The sequence below is a fragment of the Hypanus sabinus genome, chromosome 5 (genome assembly GCF_030144855.1).
Source record: "Hypanus sabinus isolate sHypSab1 chromosome 5, sHypSab1.hap1, whole genome shotgun sequence".
NCBI classification, from domain to species: domain Eukaryota; kingdom Metazoa; phylum Chordata; class Chondrichthyes; order Myliobatiformes; family Dasyatidae; genus Hypanus; species Hypanus sabinus.
This window is the reverse complement of record NC_082710.1, coordinates 150,243,912-150,268,555: the sequence shown is the minus strand read 5'-3', so window position 1 is coordinate 150,268,555 and position 24,644 is coordinate 150,243,912. Positions and strand designations below refer to the sequence as shown.

The 24,644-nt window shown below is 43.5% G+C and overlaps 1 protein-coding gene across 3 annotated transcripts in view; it reads right to left on the bottom strand.

The window, feature by feature from the left end:
- Window positions 1-24,644, bottom strand: part of rxrba (retinoid x receptor, beta a) — a 69,252-nt gene that overhangs the window by 40,375 nt on the left and 4,233 nt on the right. For 2 of the 3 annotated variants that reach the window (XM_059970636.1, XM_059970637.1), the window contains exons 2-3: window positions 22,486-22,563; window positions 9,300-9,526 (exon numbers count right to left, since the gene is read on the bottom strand). In XM_059970636.1, coding sequence (XP_059826619.1) covers window positions 9,300-9,526; window positions 22,486-22,563 — 305 coding nt within the window. The remainder of the gene's footprint in view (window positions 1-9,299; window positions 9,527-22,485; window positions 22,564-24,644) is intronic. The other variant, XM_059970638.1, reaches the window with a different exon arrangement.

The following is a 24,644-nucleotide window of genomic DNA, read 5'->3' as shown; positions in this document are numbered from 1 at the left end:
AGCTGTCGAGCTCAGTGGACTGTGCTCAATACATCACAGCCTTCCCCACTACCTACAGGATGCACTGCCTCAATCTGTCAAAGTCCCCAAGACTCGGGCTATACCATCTTTTTACAGCAAAATTCAAACAGAAGCCTCAAGTCCCACACCACCAGGTTCAGGAACTGCTACTTCCCTTCAACCATTCAATCTCTGAATCAATTGACACAATGCTAAGCACTATAGTTTAGCAACACTATGACTACCTTGCACTAAAATGAAGTTTTTTTGTTCTAATTGTGTGCTTTCTTGTTAAAAATTCTGTTTAATTTATGTTTCTCTTGTGAATGGTGCATTTTTTTAAATTTAGAGATACAGCGTGGAACAGCCCTTCCAGTCCAATGAAGCACACTGTCCAGCATCTCAACTATAGCCTAATCACAGAACAATTTACAATGACCAATTAACCTACTAACCAGTACATGTTGTGAACTGTGGGAGGAAACCAGAGCATCTGGAGAACACCAAAATGGTTCACAGGGAGGATGTACAAACTCCTCACAGATGATGCCAGAACTGAACTGCGGACTGAAGCTGTAACAGCGTGTCGCTAACTGCTACGCTACCACGGCGCCTATGATGCTATGTGTCTGTGATGTTTCTGCAAGCAAGATTTCCAATGCACATGTGCATACACATCCTTGTGCAGATGACAATAAACTAGACTGACTTTATTCTTCCTTCCTCCACCCTCCTATCACCCCTCCTCACCTGGATCTACCCATCACCTGCAGCTCTTACTCCACTCTTCCCATCTTTAAACTAGCTATCTCTCCTCTATCTTTCTGTCCAGATGAAGTGCCTCTACCCAAATATCAACTGCCCCTTCACCTAAAAAGATGCTGCCTGATCTGCTGAGTTCATCCAGCAACTGTAATCTCTTGTGTCTCCATGAATTATTAGCTGCCTTACACAAATTTGGGGCACACAAGAATGACTTAAAATCAAGTCAGTTGCTTTGAAGCATTAACACTGCTGTGATACAGGAGACCATCTGTATTCAGCAACCTCCTAATAATTCCTATATGTGTCATCTGTTCACCCATATACAGCAATACCAAGGGTAGTCATAGCCAAAGGGCTGTAGTGGGGACGAGCTCCCACTGCTAAACAAATGCTCTTCATGGCGTACATCTCAAACAGCCTCTGATAACCAAGTCCAACTCCTGGCATAGTTCGTGTGGCATAGTTCTTATGCCCAGCAGAGCTGTCTCACTGACAGGAGAAGGGGCAAAGGCGGGCCACTGGCGCCTTAAAACCAGTTGCTCCGGGCAGATAGGGCTCGTTAACCATAGATGGTAGCTCATCTAGGAGAGGGAAAACTCCGATTTCAAATCTTTGCTGCCTTGCGGCTATACCCACTCACGGGAAAGGCTTTGGGAGTAAACCCCGAGGAAAATTCTGGAGTCAAGAGTCCCAAAGGCAGCTGACTTGCCCAAAGGCAACTCCTGCGATGCTGCTGGCATCAAACTGTATCGACCTTCATCCTTCCTTTGGACCTGTCATCAGCATGGGGAGGGGGGGTCCCACTGCATGGTCAACAGATGGATCTCCATATCAACTCTGCCCTGGCTTGCGCCCTGGAGAAGCCATTTCTGGTGACTACCAGAGGCACGGTACCCATGCTCGACCACGATCAACGGAGGCCACACATGAGAAACTCTTCTTCAGTGATGCTATCAAGAGGGACACTGAGAAAACTCCCCTTTTTCTCAAATCTTGGGCATTTTTATACTCACATGAGACAACAGACAGAGGGTTTCAGTGTAACATCTCAGCTTAAAATCAGTATCTCTAATGTTACGAACTCTTTCCAATGCATGACTGGGAGTGGTGGTCTCAATTTTTATACTCCACTCAAAACTGGAGTAACCCAGTGGTTTCTCCGCAGGCACATAGCCAAAAATGCACCACTGTGACTGATATTGCAACCATATAGGCAAGAAGTGCCATTATTTTGAACCTAGAAGGATCCCAGTGGGAGCAAAAAAAAGGGTATTTTATGTAAGGAAGAGCTTTTGTCAAGGGCCTTGCACTTGAACAGTACACAAAATATTTCTACCTCAGCCATCAGTGCTGTTCTAGGTTTTTTGATCCTTCAACAGAAACAACTCAAACTATGCAGCACCTTAGAGCACGTGGGGATAAAACCTAATCTTCAATCAGAAAAATGTACAATTGGAAGCCGTCCAAAGATCCACATCTTCAGGGCCATGCCATATTCTCACAGCTACCGTCAGGCAGGAGGTACAGAAGCCTGAAATCCCACACCACTAGGTTCAGAACAGCTACTTCCCTTCAACCATTTGGTTCTGAACCAACTGGCACAACCCTAATCATCACCACAGTATAACAAAATCAGGAGCACAGCACTAAAATTGACCTTTTTTGTTCTAATTGTGTTCTTTCTTGTAATAATTGTGCATAATGTATATTTATGTTTTACCTGTGAATATTGAGTATCTGATGCAATGTGCCTGTGACGCTGCTGCAGGTAAATTATTTTATTGCAGTTGTGCATATATGTACTTGTACAAATCACTATAAACTCAACTTTAAATATGTTCTGCTGGAAACCGACATGAGAGTGGCTATTAAGAAGCAATTATAGAGGCACATAAACACGCAGGGTATGTGTGGATATACAGTCATAGAAGAGTACAGCACAGAAACATGCCATTTGGCCCATCTAATTCATGCTAAACCATTTAAACTGCCATACAGACCATATGCAGGCAGATTAGTTTAATTTAGCATCGTGGTTGACACAGGCACAGTGAGCCAACGATCCTGTTCCTGTGCTGCTCTACGTTCTAAAATAGCAGACTGCCAAAAATACTAGCTATCATAGCCCTATTCCATCATTAGAAATCTGACTCACTTACTCGAACATCACCACTTTCTGCCCTGTCCTTTATCCCCTTATTTAACAGTAACCATGCAAATAACTCCCGAGTCTTGGCTGAAAGAAGAAACAGGAACAAGAATAGGAGAATTTTCCTCAAGTTGCTCCGCCACTAAGATTGTGACCAATCCAAGGTAAACAGAGACAAAAGCCTTCTCAAGGAACATACACAGGAAGCAGATTGCCAAAGTAGATGTCGGTCCCTTAGAAGATGGACTGTGGTATTAATAATTGGAAAGGAGATTCTAAGAACATCTGAATAATAATAGATAAACACGGGGCTACCGGAATGATGGAATTTAAAACAAAATCTAACGCTATAAACAAACCACAGAGTAACCCGAAAGGGCTAAAGGCCAACGAATTCCCTTGACCCAATGAGCTGCTTCCAAGGGCCTTTAAGGAAGTGACTACAGAGGTCATAAATATATTGATCGTAGTCAACCAGAATTCCCTGGATCCTGAGGTCATCCCAGAGGACTGCAAAACCACAAATGTAATACCACAGAAAAAGCATGAAATTATAGCTCAATTGGCCTAACATCTGCCAGTGGGAAATCCATAATTATGGATGGAATAACAATATAGCTAAAAAATACATCAATTAAGAGGTTAATGTAGCTTTCTGATAGGGAAATAATGTGTGATGGATTTGCAAGTGTTCTTTGTGGATATGGCAAAGAGTCTACACAATGGGAACCAGCAAGTTTTGCCAATATTATCAGGTAATTCACCTTCATTGCTGTAGCAGAACTGGCCACTCCACTGTTGATAAGTCAGATGCCCTCTTTTCATTAAAACAACCTGACCTGCTGGGCTTGTCTTACAGCTTTACACCACACAACTTTGATGTTCCTTGTGTGCTTTCACACTTTAACTACCCTCATTTTATTGCTTTTGGTAATCTCTGTTCTATCTAACTGCTCCAATTAACCTGTCAAACAGATTGCTTCAAAGTACACTGCAGATGCTATGGTCAAATCAACACGTACAAACAAGCTGGAGGAACTCAGCAGGTCGGGCAGCATCCGTTGAAATGAGCTAAATTTCAATCTCATTTCAACAGATGCTGCCCGACCTGCTGAGTTCCTCCAGCTTGTTTGTACGTGTTAAACAGATTACCTCATTTCCAGAAGAAACAACCACACCCTATCAGAGATGCTTTCTATTGATGAGCAGTCTTAACCTAAAACATCGACTGCCCATTTTCTCTCACAGATAGTGTCCGACTGTTGAGTATCTCCAGCAGTTTTTATTTACTCCAGGTCTGCATCCAGTTTTCTGTCAAAGGTAATTCCCTTGTCCTATCCTTCTTCCCCTTGCTGAAAAGTACGAGGGGTGATTGATAAGTTCGTGGCCTAAGGTAGAAGGAGTCGATTTTAGAAAACCTAGCACATTTATTTCTCAACATAGTCCCCTACTACATTTACACACTTAGTCCAGTGGTCACGGAGCATGCGAATCCCTTCTTTGCAGAAGTCAACCACTTCTGGAGATCCAAAACGCTGACAACGGGTGTGATTGATAAGTTTGTGGCCTAGGGTAGAAGGAGATAAGTTATACAGCTCTCATTACATGCACGTGCAGATCAACTCTAAGGGATTATACAGAAAGCTTGAAGTTAATTCATCTCCTCCTACTTTAGGCCACAAACTTATCAATCACCCCTCATAAAATTACTCCCAGTTTTGACAAAGGAGCATCAATTCAGACAGACAGACTTTATCGATCCCAAGAGAAATTAGGACATTAACTCTGTTTCCTTCCCCACAGATGCTTCTTGAGCTGTTGAGCATTTTCTGCCTTTATTTTAGATTTCTAGTGCATGTCATTTTTATGATATTCACATTCCATCTTTTTGTCCATTTACTAATGTTTTCAATAGTTCAACTGTTCCATTTAAGATCAGAGAATGTATACAATGTACAACCTGAAATTCTTGTTCTTTGCAGACATCCATGAAGAGAAGTGACCCAAAGAATCAGTGACAGTAAAAATATTAGAACACAAAGCCCCCCACTTACCCCCACGTACAACCAGCAGCAGAGCAATAATCTTCCCCATTTTTGTCAGCAAAATTGCGTCAGCATCCTCTACCCGTCAAACAAGCAATAGCAAAATGTCCAAGAAAGTCATGGTCTGCAGTACAACAAAAACTAATCTGACATACCACAGGCTCTCTCTCCCCCTTTAAAGGAACAGAGAGGTATCACACAGGTGTCATGCAGTTTGTTTTACTTCCTCTTATTTCTAAAATCACTGATTTACTGCTTTCTTTTAAATTGGTTGGAGGAGGAGCTTAGGATAATAGCACCTAACGACGACTCCTTTGCTTGCAACTTCAGAAACAGCTCTATTTCTAGCTTTAACGGCTCCTCAGTAGATATCGTTGACAGCACCAAATTTCTTGGTGTTCACCTGGCAGAGAATCTCACCTGGTCCCTCAACACCAGCTCCATAGCAAAGAAAGCCCAGCAGCGTCTCAACTTTCTGCAAAGGCTGAGGAAAGTCCATCTCCCACCCCCCCATCCTCATCACATTCTACAGGGGTTGTATTGAGAGCATCCTGAGCAGCTGCATCACTGCCTGGTTCAGAAATTGCACCATCTCAGATCTCAAGACCCTGCAGCGGATAGTGAGGTCAGCTGAGAAGATCATCGGGGTCTCTCTTCCCGCCATCACGGACATTTACACTATATGCTGCATCCACAAAGGAAACAGCATTATGGAGGACCCCACGCACCCCTCATACAATCTCTTCTCCCTCCTGCCGTCTGGGAAAAGGCTCCGAAGCATTCGGGCTCTCACGACCAGACTATGTAACAGTTTCTTCCCCCAAGCTATCAGACTCCTGCCTGCACTGTTTTTGTGCACTTTATGTAGTCCTGTGTAGGTCTGTAGTCTAGTGTAGCTTTCTGTGTTGTTTTTTTTTAAACATAGTTCAGTCCAGTTTTTGTACTGTGTCATGTAACACCATGGTCCTGAAAAACATTGCCTCATTTTCACTATTACTGTACCAGCAGTTATGGTCGAAATGACAATAAAAGTGACTTGACTTACTATCTCTATTTTTCTCTTTCAGGGTTCTTTTGAAGAACCTGACTGGAGTTACATGCTGAATTCAGTTCTCTGTGGAAGTGAGACACCCCCCCCCCCCCAATTCAGCGTAAATCAGCAAGTAGTTTTGTAAAGTTTCCCCTCACCGTGAAATGGAGACACCTCTTTTTCCCTTATTAGGGAGAGAGAGAGAGAGAGAGCCTGTGGTATGTCGAATACTGAGTTGTCTTTGGGGTACTGCAAGTCTGTCTCTTTTTTGATGCTTTACTGCACACTTGAGTGCACGGTGGGGGAGTGCCGAAGCTTTTTTGCTGGTGGGGGAGGGGGGCTGTGGGGTTCTAACATTTAACTACCATTCATTCTTTGGGCAAATCCTCTGTTTTTGTGGATGTTTGCAAAGAAAAAGTATTTCAGGATGTATATTGCATACATTTCTATAATGTTAAATGCATTACTGAAATGTATTGAATCTTTACTCAGCTTCCTATTCCCAGCCATACAAGATTAAATCGTCCCCTACAGTACTTGTAAATCTACCAGTGATTTAATGGAGAATAAGTTAATTTTGCCCAACGAGTCAGCACCACAATTCAATCATAGATTTCCCCCCCTACTCCATTCTCATGCCTTCTCCCCATAACCTAATCAAGAAACCATCAATCTGTGCCTCAAGTACAGTGACTTGGCCTCCACAGCCCTTCCTGGCAATGAATTCCACAGATTTCTTCATCCTCTGGCTTAAAAAATTCCTCACCACTTCGGTTTCAGTAGGACACACCTTTGTTCTGAGATTGTGGCCTCAGATTCTAGACTCTCCTATTAATGGACACATCTGCCCTACACCCATTCTATCCAGGCCTTTCAGTACCTGATGGGCTTCAATCAGACCCCCTCGTCCTGCTGAGGTAGGGCTTGCTGAAGCTGCACAGCTCCCATGTTTCCAAACGTCACCAAAATCCAACGTTCCCACTCCTGCGCCATCTTTTCAGCCGTGCATTCTGCTCTTTCCTTTTCCATTGGTGCATGTCACTAGGAGTAATCCTGAGGTGACTAACTTTGTGACTGTGTGCCTTCATCTCTTTCTTAATATGACCATAGAATTCATTGGGTCTGAGGTTTACTACACACAAACAGGACCTTTACCTCAACTCATTCATGCTGACCTGAGTAAGTCCCAGTTACCTGCATTGGAACCATATTCCTCTAAATCTTTCCTATACATGTACATGCTCGAGTGTCTTTTAAACAGTGTAACTGTATCTGCCTCTACCACTTTCTCTGGCAGCTTGTTCCATACACACACCACCTGTTGTGTGGAAAAAATGCCCAAGTCCATCTTTCCCTCACTTTAGACCTCCCCCACCATCTGTAAAAGACTGTAACCATCCACCTTAGTTATGCCCCTCAAGATTTATAAACCTCCCCAAACTTCCCCAGGGGAAAATAACAGCCTACCTGGTCTCCCCTCAGAACTCAAATCCTCCATTTCTAGAAATCATTTTTGTGAATCGCTTCCTGAATGACATCCTGCCTATAGCCGGGAGACTAGAATCGCACACAGTGCTCTGTGTGACCTTAACAGTAATATCATATATTTTCCTGACTGATGAAGGCCAGTGGGCCAAATGCCTTCTTCACTGAGCTGTCTACCTGCCTCACCACTTTTGTGAAACTGGCCCGAATCATCCAAAGCCAGTCCTTCCCTAATCAGTGATGTCTCTTACTCTTCCTTGAAACAGACACAATGACTGTACCAACTTGACCTGCTTCCATGCTCTCCATCACTTAACTGGTCCAATACAACCTCTGCTTTAAGCAGCTCAAGAGTTCCACACTGAAGCACTGGGTACGAGGAGATGGTCCCTTTACTCTTCAAATAAATAATTACAAAGATGGTTAATAAAATTGTTTCTCTTTGAGGCTCAACTTTTTCAAATAACTGACAGAAAAGATAGAATGGGCTTCTCCTCTGGACAAAACCACTTATCAGAATGACTCCTGGATTTAATCATAAAGACAAATATTTAAAACCCCAGAATTTGCCCACGTTTAACACATCAACTGTATAAAGAAACTATATTCAGTGACTGGGGAGTCCAGGACAGGGGACCATAACCAAAAAATTACAGCCAGCCCTCGCAGAACTGAAATATTTTCCAAACGCAAAGGTGGGAAAAAATCCAAATCTCTTCCATAAATAGACAATAGGTGCAGAAGTAGACCATTTGGCCCTTTGAGCCTGCACCGCCATTCTGAGATCATGGCTGATCATCTACTATGTACCCGGTTCCTGCCTTGTCCCCATATCCCTTGATTCCCCTATCCATAAGATACCTATCTAGCTCCTTCTTGAAAGCTTCCAGAGAATTGGCCTCCACTGCCTTCTGAAGCAGTGCATTCCAGACCCCCACAACTCTCTGGGAGAAGAGGTTTTTCCTTAACTCTGTCCTAATTGACCTACCCCTTATTCTCAAACCATGCCCTCTGGTACTGGACTCTCCCAGCGTCTGGAACATATTTCCTGCCTCTATCTTGTCCAATCCCTTAATAATCTTATATGTTGCAATCAGATCCCCTCTCAATCTCCTTAATTCTAGCGTGTACAAGCCCAGTCTCTCTAATTGTTGCCAAGTCACTTCCTGAATTGAGATCCAAGACAGATTTTAGCCTTTATGGTTATTTTTAGAAAAGGCAATCAGGTCACTAATTGAATGATAGAAAAGGCTCAAGGAACTAAGCAACCTTCTCCTCATTGTTGTATGCTTCATAATTCTGCAGCTTCGCAGTGCAGGCTGAAGTGCATGAGACACAAGATACTGCAGAGGCTGGAATCTGCAACAATAATCAGCTAGAACAACTCAACAGGGTCGAGCAGCATCCATGGATAGGAAGAAATTGTTGATATTTCCTTTACCCCTACAGATGTTGCTCAACCTGCTGACTTCTTCCAGCTGACTGTTTGATCCCGTATTTTCTAGCAACCTTGTTCAACCCTTTCTGGGCCTCCATCAACCAAGTCAGTTAGGAGCTTTGGGATATCAGCTTACTCAACTGTCCCAGGCAACTAAACTATCTCTCTTTGTTCTGGTCAAGATTCTTCCAACGCATCCTGATGCTGTTCCACCCACTGAGTTCCATCAGCTGATTGTTTTCTCCTGTAATTTCTGGCAAACTTGTTCAACCCTTTTCTATGCCCCTATCAACCAAGTCAATTAAGGAAATTAGTACCCAGATGGTCCCCAACATAGAAGCAGCTTCTCTCCCCACAGGTTACTGGGTGAGATGAAACTCCACTCACATGAGGACTGCTGATAGAGCTATATCCCAGAGAATGGGTTGACGCCACCGTGGGTGAGCCTATGGAAGAGCTGATGACTGAGAAGGGGGAGCCAATGCTGCTGGCTGGTGAGCTGACTGACGACGAGATCCCCGACCCAATAACAGAAGAATGCAGGGGTGGCGAGCTGTTGATAGACCGGCGATGTTGCGGGGAATTCACGGAAGAGCTGTCGGGGCTCCTGGAATCTACAGGGAAAAGGAACAAGTATTAGCAATCCAGTAGGGTTAAAACAGGCCCTTTGGCACACCCTGGTAAATTGCTTCACCATCGTCACATGCACGGTGGTACAGTGAAAACTTTGCTTTACATGTCACCCACATAGATTACTTCATTACAGCAACACATTGAGATTGAACAAGGTAAAAACAAGAACAGATTTCAGAATAAAGGATTACAGTTGCAAAAGGCATACAACAAGATGGAAGGTCATGATAGGGTAGATTTTGTGGTCAAGTAACCATCTTACTATACTAGGGGACTGTTCAATATATATAACAACACAGAAGAAACAGTCCTTGATTCTGCAGGTACACACATTCAGACTTTCATATCTTCCACCCAATGGGTTTCAGCAAGGCTTCTGATAAGGTATTATTCTGCAAGGCTTATTGAGAAAGTAAGGAGGCATGGGATCCAAGGGGAAATTACTTTGTGAATCCAGAACTGGCTTGCTCACAGAAGGCAAAGAGTGGTTGTAGACAAGTCATATTAGACAATAGACAATAGGTGCAGAAGTAGACCATTCGGCCCTTTGAGCCTGCACCGCCATTTTGAGATCATGGCTGATCATCTACTATCAGTACCCGGTTCCTGCCTTGTCCCCATATCCCTTGATTCCCCTATCCATAAGATACCTATCTAGCTCCTTCTTGAAAGCATCCAGAGAATTGGCCTCCACTGCCTTCCGAGGCAGTGCATTCCAGACCCCCACAACTCTCTGGGAGAATAAGTTTTTCCTTAACTCTGTCCTAAATGACCTACCCCTTATTCTCAAACCATGCCCTCTGGTACTGGACTCTCCCAGCATCTGGAACATATTTCCTGTCTCTATCTTGTCCAATCCCTTAATAATCTTATATGTTGCAATCAGATCCCCTCTCAATCTCCTTAATTCCAGCGTGTACAAGCCCAGTCTCTCTAACCTCTCTGCGTAAGACAGTCCTGACATCCCAGGAATTAACCTTGGAGGTCAGTAAACAGTGGTGTGCATCAGGGACCTGTTCTAGGACCCCTTCTCTTCGTGATTTTTATAAATGACCTGGATGAGGAAGTGGAGGGATGGGTTAGTATGTTTGCTGATGACACAGGTGTTGTGGATAGCATGGAGGGCCATCAGAGGTTACATCGATAGGATACAAAGCTGGGCTGAGAAGTGGCAGATTAAGTTCAACCCAGATAAGTGTGAGGTGGTTCATTTTGGAGGTCAAATATGACGACAGAATATAGTATTAATGGTAAGACTCTCGGCAGCGTCGAGGATCAGAGCGATCTTGGGGTCCGATTCCACAGGACACTCAAAGCTGTAGCACAGGTTAACTCTGTGGTTAAGAAGGCACACAGTGCATTGGCCTTCATCAACCATCTGAGTAGATATTCGGCACAACATTGTGGGCCAAAGGGTCTGTATTGTGCTGTAGGTTTTCTATGTTTCTAGAATGTCTGGGGTGAATAAGATCTTTGATTGTGTTGGCTGTGAGATGCGTAGACAGAGTCCGTGAAGGGCAGCTCATTTCCATGATGTACTGAGCTCCGTCCACAAGCCTCTCCAATTTCTTGTGTTCACAGATTGAGCATTCATCTACTACGCTGTGATGCATCGTATAGGATGCCTCCTGTGGTGCATCAGTAAAAGTTGATTAGTGTCAAAGGGGAGATGCCAAATTTCTTTCGCTTCCTGAGAAAGCAGAGGTAGCAGTAAGCTTTCTTGGCCAAGGCATCTACACTTTTGCTCATGGTACCAATCCCATTTATCAACACTTGGTCCATATCTTCTCTGCCCTGGTGATTCAAATGCTTGTCTAGATACATCCTACTGGTTGTGACAGTCTCTGCCCTTCAAGCAGTGTGCTCCAGATCCCAACGACCATCTCATCTTCCTCAAGTATCCTCTAAATAGCATTTTCCCTTTTACCCCTCAAGACTTGTTTTTGATACCTACAGAATATGATCCAAATACTGGGGAAAAGAATATTCCTTAGTGGATTCTGTATCATGGATTAATTGGTTACAACAAATTTCATATCACACAACCAGTTCTACATGTTAGATCAATTAATCACACTCATACACACAATTCAACTAAGCACAACCAGTCTGATTGGAATGTGTAATTTCTCCTTATATCAGAATCTGTTCAAAAATCACCACACAACAGAGACCAGATTGGCAACATGCTCTGTTCCCTTGCCACCAACTTCTCTCCACATAACCAGTCAGCCTCATCACACTGGACCTCGAAGTCAAAGTAAATTTATCAAAGTGTGTATCTGTCACCATAAGCCACACTGAGATTCATTTTCTTGCAGACATTCACAATAGCTACAAAGAACCTCAACAGAATCAGTGAAAAACTACACAAAGTGCAAAGGACGAACTGTGCAATTACAAAAAAAAAAGACAAGTCATAAATAATACTCAGAACATGAGTTGTGGAGTCCGTGAAAGTCAGTCAGTCCATAAGTTGTGGAATCAGTTCAGTGCCGAGGTGAGTGAAGTTATCTAGTTCAGGAGCCAGAAGGGTAAAAACTGTGTCTGAATTTGGTGGTGTGGCTCCTACAGCTCCTGTACCTCCTTCCCGAGGGCAGCAGAGAGAAGAGAGCACAGCCTGGATCATGGGCATCCCTGACGACGGATGCTGCTTTCTTGTGGCAGCACTCCTTGTAGATGTACTCAGTAGTGGGGAGGGCTTTTCCTGTGATGGACTGGGCTGTAGTCACTATTTCTTGTAGGCTTGCTCTATGTCTGTGCTGTCGTCAAGACATGATTTCTATCTCTGTTACATGACAAGTCTCAGCCACTTCCTTCTCAGCTTGCCTGCTTCAGCCGTGGTTCTGGACTTGACAGCAACAGGCTAAGGTGACCACCATCGTCACACTCACCGTAAGCAACCACGTTCACGTCCTAACTTACACCCTGATCATTCACCCTTCCTGTACTTGCCGCCTTGCACTGGTCCCTCTTGCTCTGAAATCGTCCCTTCATCTTGATTCTCTGCCTCTCTGTCCCACTGAGAAAACAGCACCACCACTCCAAAGTTAGTGAGCCAAACACTCTCCATAGCTCACGTCTATTGTTTCTTTAAATTGCATCAAAGGAAGATAATCACTTTGAGCTTTTCCTTAAACTTCCAGACTCCAGTTTGCATTTTCTTTCATTACTAATATCAATGAACCTGAGGTGACCACCAGGAAATACCAGGCCTTTAGCTTCAAACGCCAGATGATCTTCAAGATGTTGGAGCTGAATTGCAGACAAATAGGCGAAAGTTCAGAAAATTCACATCTGCTTTAATTAGCTGCAGTCATCTACAAAGGTGGATGGGCGGGTGAGTGGAAACCAGCCATCTCCCCTCTCAGTCCTGATGCAGGGTTCCACCCTGAAAGATCAGCAAATCTTTCCCTTCCTCACAGATGTAAATCGACCAGTTCTTCCAGCAAATTTTTGTGGGGGTGGAGGAATTTAAACAGCTTATATAGCATAAAGCACTTTAGTTGTGCTTGTGAAGTTGGGAGCGCCACAGTAGTGTAGCAGTTAGCATGACACTATCACAGCTTGGGGCATTGGGGTTAAATTTCAGTACCCTCTAATAAAGTTTATACATTTCTGTGCATGGGTTTCCTTAGGGTGCTTTAGTTTCCTCCCACAGTCCAATGACATACTGTTTCGTAGGTCAACTGGTCATTTTATATTGTCCTTTGACTAGGTTAGTGTTAAAATCAGTGAGTTGCTAGGCAGCGCAGCTCTGTGGGCTTATAGAGCCTATTCTGCACTGTACCTCAAAATAAAATTAAAATTAAATGAAGTTCAAAGTAAATTTAGTTTGTAAATGTCACTACTGTATATACAGTTGGCCCTCCTTATCCATGGATTCTGCATGCGCAGATTCAACCAACCGCAAATCGTGAAAACCCAGACGTGCTCTTTCAGCACTTGTTGTTTGAGCACGTACAGACTTTTTTTCTTGTCATTATTCCCTAAACAATGCAGTATAACAACCATTTTACATAACATTTACATTGTATTAGGTATTATAAGTAATCTAGACATGACTTAAAGTATATGGGAGGATGTGCATGGGTTATTATGGATCGGGATCGAAAAAAATCAGAAGTTCTCTTACTAAGTAAGTCAGAACAGGTACATCCGGTATTATTTAGCGTCAGTTAGTCAAACGTTTGTCTTAGTATATAGTATATATTTAACCTTTCTATGTATATAAAATGCTTAAGAACGTATGTTTCAGCGCAAGGTTCGGGAACGGAAGTTCTCGAGACTTAGTACAGATTTCTCCCTAGTGCGCTCTCCACCATGCCAGGTTGATGTGCAGGATCAAAAACTCAAAACCCCAAAACCCAATAATTAAACCACTGCGTTGCTTAGTAATAATTGTAGTTTTCATTGGGGCAGAGCCTTTCTCACTTTATCCTTTAAAATTGTTCCTATCATTGACCAGCGTAGCCTAATGCTTTTCCAATGACCAATGGCATTTCATCTCTTTCCGATCGCTTTATTATTTCCACTTTATTTTCAATCATGATCGTGATTACTTTTGTAAACAGAAACACTACACATTCAGATCACTAGCGCCAGGTCCTGATGTCCACTGCACTGAGACAGATTAAATAAGGTCTGGGGTTCTGCTGGGTCCCAAGGTTCACCGGATTGAGACAGGTTGAATAAGGGACTTGAGCATCCGCGAATTTTGGTATCCGCGAGGGGTCCCGGAACCAATCCCCTGTGAATAAGGAGGGCCGACTGTACTAACCTGTGATTCACTTTGCAGGCATTCACAGTAGAACAAAGAAATGCAATAGAATCAATGGAAAAAAGTACACACAAACATAGGATGATAAACATATGCAAAAGACAAACTGTGCAAATAATAAACAGATAAATAAATTACACTAACAGCATGAGTTGCAGATCCCGTAAAAGTTGGGTTGTGTAACAGTTCAGTATTGAGGTGAATGAAGTTATCCATGCAAGTTCAGGAGCCTGATGGTTGAAGGGTGATAACTGTGGCATGTTGCCCAAAGCACCTGTATCACCTTCCCAATTAAATTATATTTGTGGAGACTTTAATCTCAAATTATGAGTTATTCCAATGTACAAACCTTAGTGCTCTGCAGCTCAGTAACCCAACCCAGGGAATTGATTGGTTGGTTTGGCACAGAGTGAGCGGCAGGACCAAATGTACTTAAGTCATCGAAAAGATAAGATCTGAGGCATCTATAATATGGTAATTTAGTTTGAGACTCATTTATTGGGATTCGACTGCAAATGCAACTTCACCGTCGTTGCTGTACTTTACCTAGTATATTACATGAAAAATAATTGCAAGTACAGGAAAGTATTATACACCTTTCATCAATTCAGGAAACCCCCAACACCACCACATCAGCACTTGAGAAGTGCGGTTGCACTGACAATTTGCAGGCAACTAATGAGGCGATAATGAATGGTGTTGAGGGGAAATGAATATTGGCCACATATCACGAGGGAAATTCCCTATTCATTGAAAACGCACCAATAAAACTTTTTTTTAAAGATCATCTCAGGAGAGAAGGGAGTTTTGGTTTAGGAAATACGAGAGATTGCAGATGTTGGAATCTGGACCAAAAGACATTTTGCTGGAAGAACTCAGCAGGTCAGGTAGCATCTGTGGGGAGGGGAAGGACTTGCTGAAGTTTCAGGTCGAAAACCTGCCATCAGGGCAGAGAGGAGAGATGGCCAGTATAAAGAGGAGAGCAAGAGTGGTGAGACACAGGCCAGTAGGTGACTGGGCAATTGAGAAGTCTGAAGGATGACAGACAGATGGAGCCTGTGGGAGGAAGTGAGTGCAAAGATGGAGATAACGAGGATGATAAGCAAGAACAGCAAGGCTATCAGTGCTAGAATCTGCAAAGGAAGGAAGGTTGAAGCAGGTTTGTCGGAGATGTTGGGGAAGGTTTAAACTAACTTGCCAGGGGAATGGGAACTGGAATGATAGGGCATTAAGTGTAGTGAGAATGTGAGGAAGGACAGGCAAACAATAGGCAAAGCTGCAGTCAGTGAAATGAGTTGAAGTGTAAAATGGGGGCAAAATCAAAAAGGGCGATGAGTACAGGACTGAAGGTGCTATATTCGAATGCATGCTATATATGGAATAAAGTAGATGATCTTGTAGTGTTGCAATTAGAGATTGGCAGATAACGACATAGTGGACATCACTGATCCGTGTCTGAAAGAATATCGTAGTTGAGAGTTTATCAGACAAGGACACACATTATGTCAAAAGGACAAGCAAGGAGGCAGATGGGATAGGGTGGCTCTGTGCTAATAAATAAATCAAATCCTTGGGAAGTGCTGACATAGGATCAGAATATGTAGAATCTTTGTGGGTAGAGTTAAGAAACTGCAAGCATAAAAAGACCTGATGGGAGTGATATACAGGCCTCCAAATAGTAGCCAAGTTGTGGGATACAAATTAAATTGGGAGATAGAAAAGGCATGTAAAAAGGGAAATGCTATGATAGTCATGGGGTTTTTCAATATCAAGTAGTTTGGGGAAAATCAAGTTGGTGCTAGATCCCAAGAGAGAATTTGTAGAATGTCCATGAGATGGCTTTTTAAAGCAGCTGGTGGTTGAGCCCACTAGGGGAAAGGCATTTCTGGATTGGGTGTTGTGTAATGAACCAGAGTTGATTAGGGAGCTTAAGGTAACGGAACCTTTAGGAAGCACTGATCATGATAGAATTTGCCCTGCTGTTTGAGAGGGAGAAGCTAAAATCTGTTACAATGGAGTAAAGTGAATTATAGAAGCATGAGAGAGGAGCTGGCCAAAATTGTTTGGAAGGAAACACTAGCAGGGATATGCTAGAACAGCAATGACTGGAGTTTCTGGGGACAATTTGGAAGGTGCAGGATAGATACATCTTAGAACTAAAGTTGTATTCTAAAGGGAGGATGAGTCAACAGTGGCTGATAAGGGAAGTTAAAGACAGCTTTAAAGCAAAAGAGAGGGCATATAATACAGCAAAAATTAGAGGGAAGTTAAGAGGATTGGGAAGCTTTTAAAAACAAACAGAAGGCAACTAAAAAGCCTCAAGGAGAGAAAAGGTGAAACTAAAATAAAATAAGAGGGTATCAAAAGCTTTTTCAGCTAGATAAAGAGTGAAGAAGAGGTGAGAGTAGATGGCTGACTGCTGGAAAATGACACTGGAGAGATGGCAAAAGGGAGAAATGAACTGGCTGAAATTTAATACTCTTAAATATTTTGCATCATTCGTCACTGTGGAAGACACTAGCAGTATGCCAGAGCTTAAGAGTGTCAGGGAGCAGAAGTGAGCGTTGTTGCTATTTTTAAGGGGAAGGTACTTGGAAAGTTGAAAGATCTGAGGTAGGTAAGTCACCAGAACCAGATGGGCTACACACCAGGGTTCTAAAAGAGATAGCTGAAGAGATTGTGGAGGCATCAGTAATAATCTTTCCAGGATCACTACATTTTGGAATGGTTCTGGTAGACCAGAAAATAACAAATGTCACTCCATTCTTTAAGAAGGGAAGAAGGCAGAAGAAAGGAAATTATAGACCACCTACCCCGACTCCAATGGTCAGGAAAATGTTTTTTTCAGTGGTTGAGTCCATTACTAAGGATGAGATTTTGGTGTGCTTGAAGGTACATGATAAAAAAATACCCAAGACAGCATGGTTTCCTTAAGGGAAAATTTTGCCTGACAAATCTGTTGAAGTTCTTTGAGGAGAAAACAGGCAGGATAGAGAAAAAGATGGGTTTGGAGGCCAGGCCATTGAGTATATTTAAAATGGAAGTTGATAGGCTCTTGATTAGTCAAGGATGTCAAAGGTTACAAGAAGGCAGGAGAATGAGATTGAGATAAATAATAAATCAGCCAAGCTAGAGCAGACTCAATGGGCTAAATGGCTGAATTCTACTCCTATGTCTTATGATCTAATAATGGGAACCATTAGAGGAGAGGAGGGCAGATGTGACCAGAACCAGGGGATACAAGCAACATACTCAAAATTCTGGAGGAGCTCAGCAGGTCAAGTAGCATCTGTAGAGGGAAATAAACAGTCGACACTTCAAACCAAGATGATTATTTATTTCCCTCCATTGAGATGCTGCCTGACCTGCTAAGTTCTTCCATCATTGTATGTGCGTTGCTCACGGTTTCCAGCATCTGCAACCTCTTATGTCCACAAGACACTAGAGACTGCAGATGTTGGAAACTGGAGCCAAAAAAAAAAGATGCTGGAGGAACTCAGTCGAGATGAAGGGGCTTGGCCTTTCCATTTCTCCCCCTTTATAAATGCAGCCTGACCTCCCAAGTTCCACCAGCAACTTGTTTGTTGGAACCAGAATAAGATCAGTAAATTGGAATTGGTTTATTATTGTTATTGGGTTACTACTGATACACAGTTAAACACTTGCCTTGCATACTGTTCCAGTCCATTACACAGTGCACTGAGCTAGAACAAGATAAAACAATAACAGAATGCAGCATAAAGTGCTGCATTTACAGAGAAAGTGTAGTGCAAGTAGACAATAAGTTGCGAGATCATGATACGTAGATTGTGAAGAAGAGAATCCATTATACTGTGCTTGGAAACTGTTCACTTGAGCCTGGTGGTATGTGCTTTCAGGCTTTTTGTAACTTCTGTCCAATGGGAGAGGGGAGAGAAGAGAATGCCTGGGGTTGATGGGGCCTTTAATTAAGCTGGCTGCTACCCTGAGGCAGAGAGAAGTGTAGACAGAATCCAGAGAGGTGGCTGTTTTCTGTGACATGCTGAACTGTGGTGAGCAAGAAACTGGCAATAAATGGGTGATTGATGGCTACAAGCCGGGAGTGGGGTAAAGGGGGTGGGGAACATGTGCTGCAGCATACCCTGGTACTCCACTATGAGTGGCAGCTGAGGCAGCAAAGTCTAAGCATCTTTGCAATGAGACCAGAGCATGGCCAGCTAAATCAGGGCTGAGCCAACGAAACCTTCCAGTCATGAAATGGTCCTGTCTCACTGTAAACTAATGTGGGAGGTAGAAACATAGAAAACCTACAACACAATACAGGCCCTTCGGCCCACAATGCTGTGCTGAACAGGTACTTAGTTAGAAATTACATAAGGTTACCCATGGCCCTCTATTTTTCTAAGCTCCGTGTACCTGTCCAGGAGTCTCTTAGAAGAAAGACTGCTCCATCACTGTCACCCCCATCACCATCATCCATCTCCATCACTGTCACTGGCAGCCCATTCCACACACACACCACTCTCTGAGTAAAAAAAAATCGCCTGACATCTCCTCTGTACCAACTTCCAAACACCTTAAAACTCTGACCCCTCCTGTTAGCCATTTCAGCCCTGGGGAAAAGCCTCTGACTATCCACACGATCAATGCCTCACATCATCTTATACACCTCTATCAGGTCACCTCTCATCCTCCACCACTGCAAGGAGAAAAGGCCAAGTTCACTCAACCTATTCTCATAAGGCATGCTCCCCAATCCAGGCAACATCCTTGTAAATCTCCTCTGTACCCTTCCTATAGTTTCCGCATCATTCCATTAGTGAAGTGACCAGAACTGAGCACAGTACTCTGATAGGGGTCTGACCAGGGTCCTATGTAGCTATAACATTACCTCTCAGCTCTTAAACTCAGTCCCAAGGCCAATGTACCGCATATGCCTTCTTAACCACAGAGTCAACCTGCGCAGCAGCTTTGAGTGTCCTATGGACTCGGACCCGAAGATCCCTCTGATCCACTACCAACAGTCTTACCATTAATACTATATTCTGTCATGATATTTAACCTACCAAAATGAACCACCTCACACTTGTCTGGGTTGAACTCCATCTGCCACTTCTCACGTTAGTTTTGCATCCTATCAATGTCCCGCTGTAACCTCTGACAGCCCTCCACACTATCCACAATACCCCCAACCATTGTGTCATCAGCAAATTTACTAACCCATCCCTCCACTTCCTCAAACACGAGGAAATCTGCAGATGCTGGAAGTTCAAACAACAACACACACAAAATGCTGGTGGAACACAGCAGGCCAGGCAGCATCTGTAGGGAGAAGCACTGTCGACGTTTCGGTCCAAGACCCTTCGTCAGGACTCCACTTCCTCATCCAGGTCATTTATAAAAATCACAGAGAAGGGGTCCCAGAACAGATTATTGAGGCACACCACTGGTCACTGTCCTCCATACAGAATATGACCCTTCTACAACCACTCTTTGCCTTCTGCCAGCAAGCCAGTTCTGGATCCACAAGGCAAAGTGCCCTTGGATCCCATGCCTCCTTGCAAGGGGTAGATGAAATAAAATCCTCGCTACCCTCCAGCTCAGCACCTTCAGTAATCACTAGATGAAAATCTGAAACAAAAGAAGTTGCTGGAAACACACAACAGGCCAGGCAGGATATGAGGGAAGGGCAATAGTTAACATTTTGGGTAGGACAGCCAGACACACTTCAGCTTTAGCAATCACTGGAGATGTGGTTCAAAGTGTCTGGGTTTTGTGGTCACCCCCAATATGGCTCAGCGTAGCTTGTTTCCTGCAGAGCATCTGTGTGGTTCCACTCTCCTGTGCACAGCAGTGGCCTTGACAGCAGCTGAAATGCTGCAAAGGCATTCTAATAGATAAGTGAGATTTGCTGAATTTGCCACTCAGTGCATTCAAAGAAACCACAACGGCAAAGTCAGTACAATAACAAGCATGCAAACAGTCGGTGGGGGACTGCGGAGTGGTGGGGGGGGGGGGGTGGGCAGGAAAAAAATAGCTTAGCTATCAATCAATGTCACTTCCAGGCACTCAGCTCCGACAACTGCAAACTGCAATCTGAGCTGACACCAGGCAGGCCGGAACTGCTTGACCAACTGAAGCACGTGTCAGCAGCATGACACAAGTTCCTCTCCATATCCGCATGAGTTTCAGCAAGAGAGGTCACTCACTTCCCAGGACAAAGAAGCCTACCCGCCAGGCACCCCATCCACCACCCTGAACTTACTCTTCTGCCTCCAACATCTCACATAGTTGACAGCGCCAAGAAGGGCAAAGGTATTATGGAGACATGGGAAACTGCACTTGCTAGAATCTGGAGCAACAAATGGTCTGCTGGAGGAAGACATTGGGTTGGACCCAAAGTTTCCACCAGGTTGTTTATTGCCCCTTTAGATCCTGACCAAAGTGGAACACAGGACACTAAAAGGCAAACTGAATAATTCTGATTCATGAATGCGTAACACCTTTCACAAACTCGGCTCTCAGTCTGATATAGTAGTTCGACCCAAAACATCAACAATTCTTTATCCCCACTGTCCATCTCACAGATGCAGAGCTCCTCCAACAGATCGTTGGTTTCTGCAGATTACATTTCTTGGAAGTTTATCCCCTTTCCTTCACTGTCACCTGCAGCTCATGATGTAACTACAAAGAATAGTTGCACCAGGAGGACCACCGTGGTTAAAGAATGCAGCTCAACATCTCAAGGACCACTTTAGGGACAGTCTGCCAATGACATCTAGACCCCGGAAAAAAAAACATTCACTGCTTCTTCAGTTAAATAGGTCCCAGTCAAATTTCACAAGCTTGTAGGGATGTAACGTTTTTCTTCACCACGAGACATCCCACCCCACCCTCCTCAGTTCCTCATTCCCACCACCCTGACTTACTGCAAGCAAGTAAAGCTGAAATCGCAAGCTTTATTCACAGACTGCTTACAAAGAAAACAAGGGATCCTGGCATTCAAACACAATTGTACACCGAGTCACAGGACACCATGGTCACAAAACAAAGGGATGGGCTGAGGTTGTTCAAAGAAGAAAGGTGGAGAATTTTGTGAAAGGGAACTGGGGCTAAGGCAGCTGATGTGGTGGTCACCAATGGTATAGTGATGGTAGGGGTGCACAGAGACTCTGATGCACCAACATTTCTAATTTACTTTCAACCCATCCTCTCTCCAGTTCCAAGGAGCTCAGTACTATGATCACTGGAGCCAATGGGTGTGTCAGATGCCTTGGGTATCTGCTGAATCCAAGTTATTTGCTTGCTCCATTTCCCTCATCTCAATGGTAAATAACATTCAGGCCACAAAGGTGCCATAAAATAATCACCACCAACCATTTACTTTTGAAATTTAAAGGTATGAACACCTGTTATTAACAGACTGGCCAGAAACTCAACCTGACCTGCCAAAAAAAGACAAAATATAGGCAGTGGACAAAAGATCAGGTCAGGGAGTGACTCAATCGGTAATGTCCCGTCACATTTACACAATCTACAAGGAATGTAGATTCCCAGATGAGTGCAGCTCCAACTCTCAAGAAGGTGTGCATCATCAGGAAGCCCACGGCCCAACAACCCAGCCCCAGCATTCATTCCCTGCACCATTGACACACACTTGTTTCAGTAAGTACCATCCACAGAACAAACAACAACCACTGCCAACAATACCTCCCAAACCCACAGCAACTTCTAAGATAGACAAGGGGCAGCAAGAGCCAGTGAACACCAACATGCGGTTGTTCCCCGAGTCACAAACAAACCTGATCTGGAAAGATCACAATGGAACCCAAATGTGAACTCCCTCTAACTGGCATGGGGGTAGTGCCTTCACCACAAGGACTGCAGTGGCTCAAGCTGGCGGCTTATTACTACTTTCCTGACAGAAATGGAAGGGGAGCCAGGAATACTGGCCATGCAGACAAAGTCTGAATCCCAGACAATGAATAAAATGTTTCTGTAGCAGTGTGGTAGCGAGATCCAACTTCTCCCTGGGAAATGACTCTCCCCCTGAAATAGATGCAATATTTTTGTTTTACACACGCTGGTTCTGACTCCCCTCATGTGACAACCTTTTTGCTACTTGTTCCATCAAACCTGCTCAGTCCTTTGGCTAGGAATAAGTTAGGCTTAAGTTCATACCTGGAAATGATTTAACACTGCCAAGGAAGGGATAAAGGTCTCTCTTGTCAACCAGAGCCCAGAGTGGGAGGTCAGGACCTGTGAAATGAAGCAATTAACTTACTGTCTCACTTACTGAACACCGGGGACAACAAACCCAGGTTAACTTCCTTATCTCAAACCACAAGTCTGTCTGAGCAGAGGCGAGACTAGCCTACGCTACAGGTGCTCTCAGTAAATTTCCGCACACACACACACTCACAATCAGGGCCCCAAAGAGAGCTCAACAGTAGACACGTTTGAAATTAGCTGACATGAATAAGTCAGATATCCAGTGAGAGGAGAGTACAATAAAAGAAGAAGCACAAGCAATTTTACTTAAAAAGCAGCAAGTCATCACAACTTGCAAGATCATCTTCTGAAAGGACATCAATAACAATCTTTCACAGAAAATTGTACATATCTTCAGCAATACACGCAAAATGCTGGAGGAATAAACAGTCGACATTTCGGGCTGAAACACTGCACTGGGATTCTGCATCATCAGAACGTGTTGCGTGCATAAATACTCAATGAAGGCAATGAGGGAGGACTGGGAGGCAGGGTGGCCATTTGTCACCTTGCTCTATCAAAGAAACAACTATTGATGACCATGCTGCCTTTTTCCCAAGATTGGGCGATGAGAGAGATTTAGAGGGATAGGGGCCAAACATAGGCAAATGGGACCAGATTAGATGGGTATATTGTTTGGCACTGGTCATTTGGGCCAAAGGACTGTTTATGTGCCGTATAATTAAATTGAATGGCCTTTCCACTTCAAACTCATCAGTTTATATCTTGCTTCAAACCCATAAGAAAATGAAAAACAGACTGGGGTGTTTGCACAGAAAATCATTTAGATTATAGGCCTTGTACATTCTACAAAATTATCTAGGGATATTTCTATTAATGGGTGAATTATCAAATTACCCTCATCATAAGGATAGGGAATGAGGAATGCACAAAGTGTTCAATACAGCAGCAATTCTTGTCTGAAACAGTTGATACTTACGGGATCTGCAGACACACAGTCACTGTTATTGAGCCACTCAGCACCAAAGTCAAGTGAGGCAAAATCCATGGCGGTTCCCCCCACCCCCGGTGACAGGAGCGCATAGTACGATAGAACATTTTACAATAGACTACAGAAAAGTTGCTTCATTGGTCCAATATATTTCAAAGTAATTACACTAATTATTCTGATCTGTGTCTGTAACAAATAGACTTGAACAGAGTTTTAGATAAGATTCAAAGAACACAGCTTAGATACAGACCCTTTGGCCCAAGCTAGCACATTTTGATTTGGTACATTAAGATGGAAAAACAATCTGCCCATACAGTGGCATGCAGAAGTTTGGGCACCCCGGTCAAAATTTCTGTTACTGTGAATAAAAGATGATCTGATCTCCAAAAGGAACAAAGTTAAAGATGACACATTTCTTTAATATTTTAAGCAAAATTACTTTTTCATTTCCATCTTTTACAGTTTCAAAATAACAAAAAAGGAAAAGGGCCCAAAGCAAAAGTTTGGGTACCCTGTATGGTCAGTGCTTGGCAACAGCCCCTTTGGCAAGTATCACAGCTTGTAAGCACTTTCTGTAGCCAGCTAAGGGTCTTTCAATTCTTGTTTGGAGGATCTTCGTCCATTCTTCTTTGCAAAAGGCTTCTAGTTCCGTGAGATTCTTGGGCTGTCTTTTGAGGTCTATTCACAGATTTTCGATGATGTTTAGGTCGGGGGACAGTGAGAGCCATGGCAAAACTTTCAGCTTGTGCCTCTTGAGGTAATCCATTGTGGATTTTGAGGTGTGTTTAGGATCATTATCCTGTTGTAGAAGCCATCCTCTTTTCATCTTCAGTTTTTTTCTCCCCACAGACGGTGTGATGTTTGCTTCCAGAACTTGCTGGTATTTAATTGAATTCATTCTTCCCTCGACCAGTGAAATGTTCCCCGTGCCACTGGCTGCAACACAAGCCCAAAGCATGATCAATCCACCCCCGTGCATAACAGTTGGAAAGGTGTTCTTTTCATGAAATTCTGCACCCTTTTTTGTCCAAACATACCTTTGCTCATTGCGGCTAAAAAGTTCTATTTTAACTTCATCAGTCCACAGGACGTGTTACTAAAATGCATCAGGCTTATT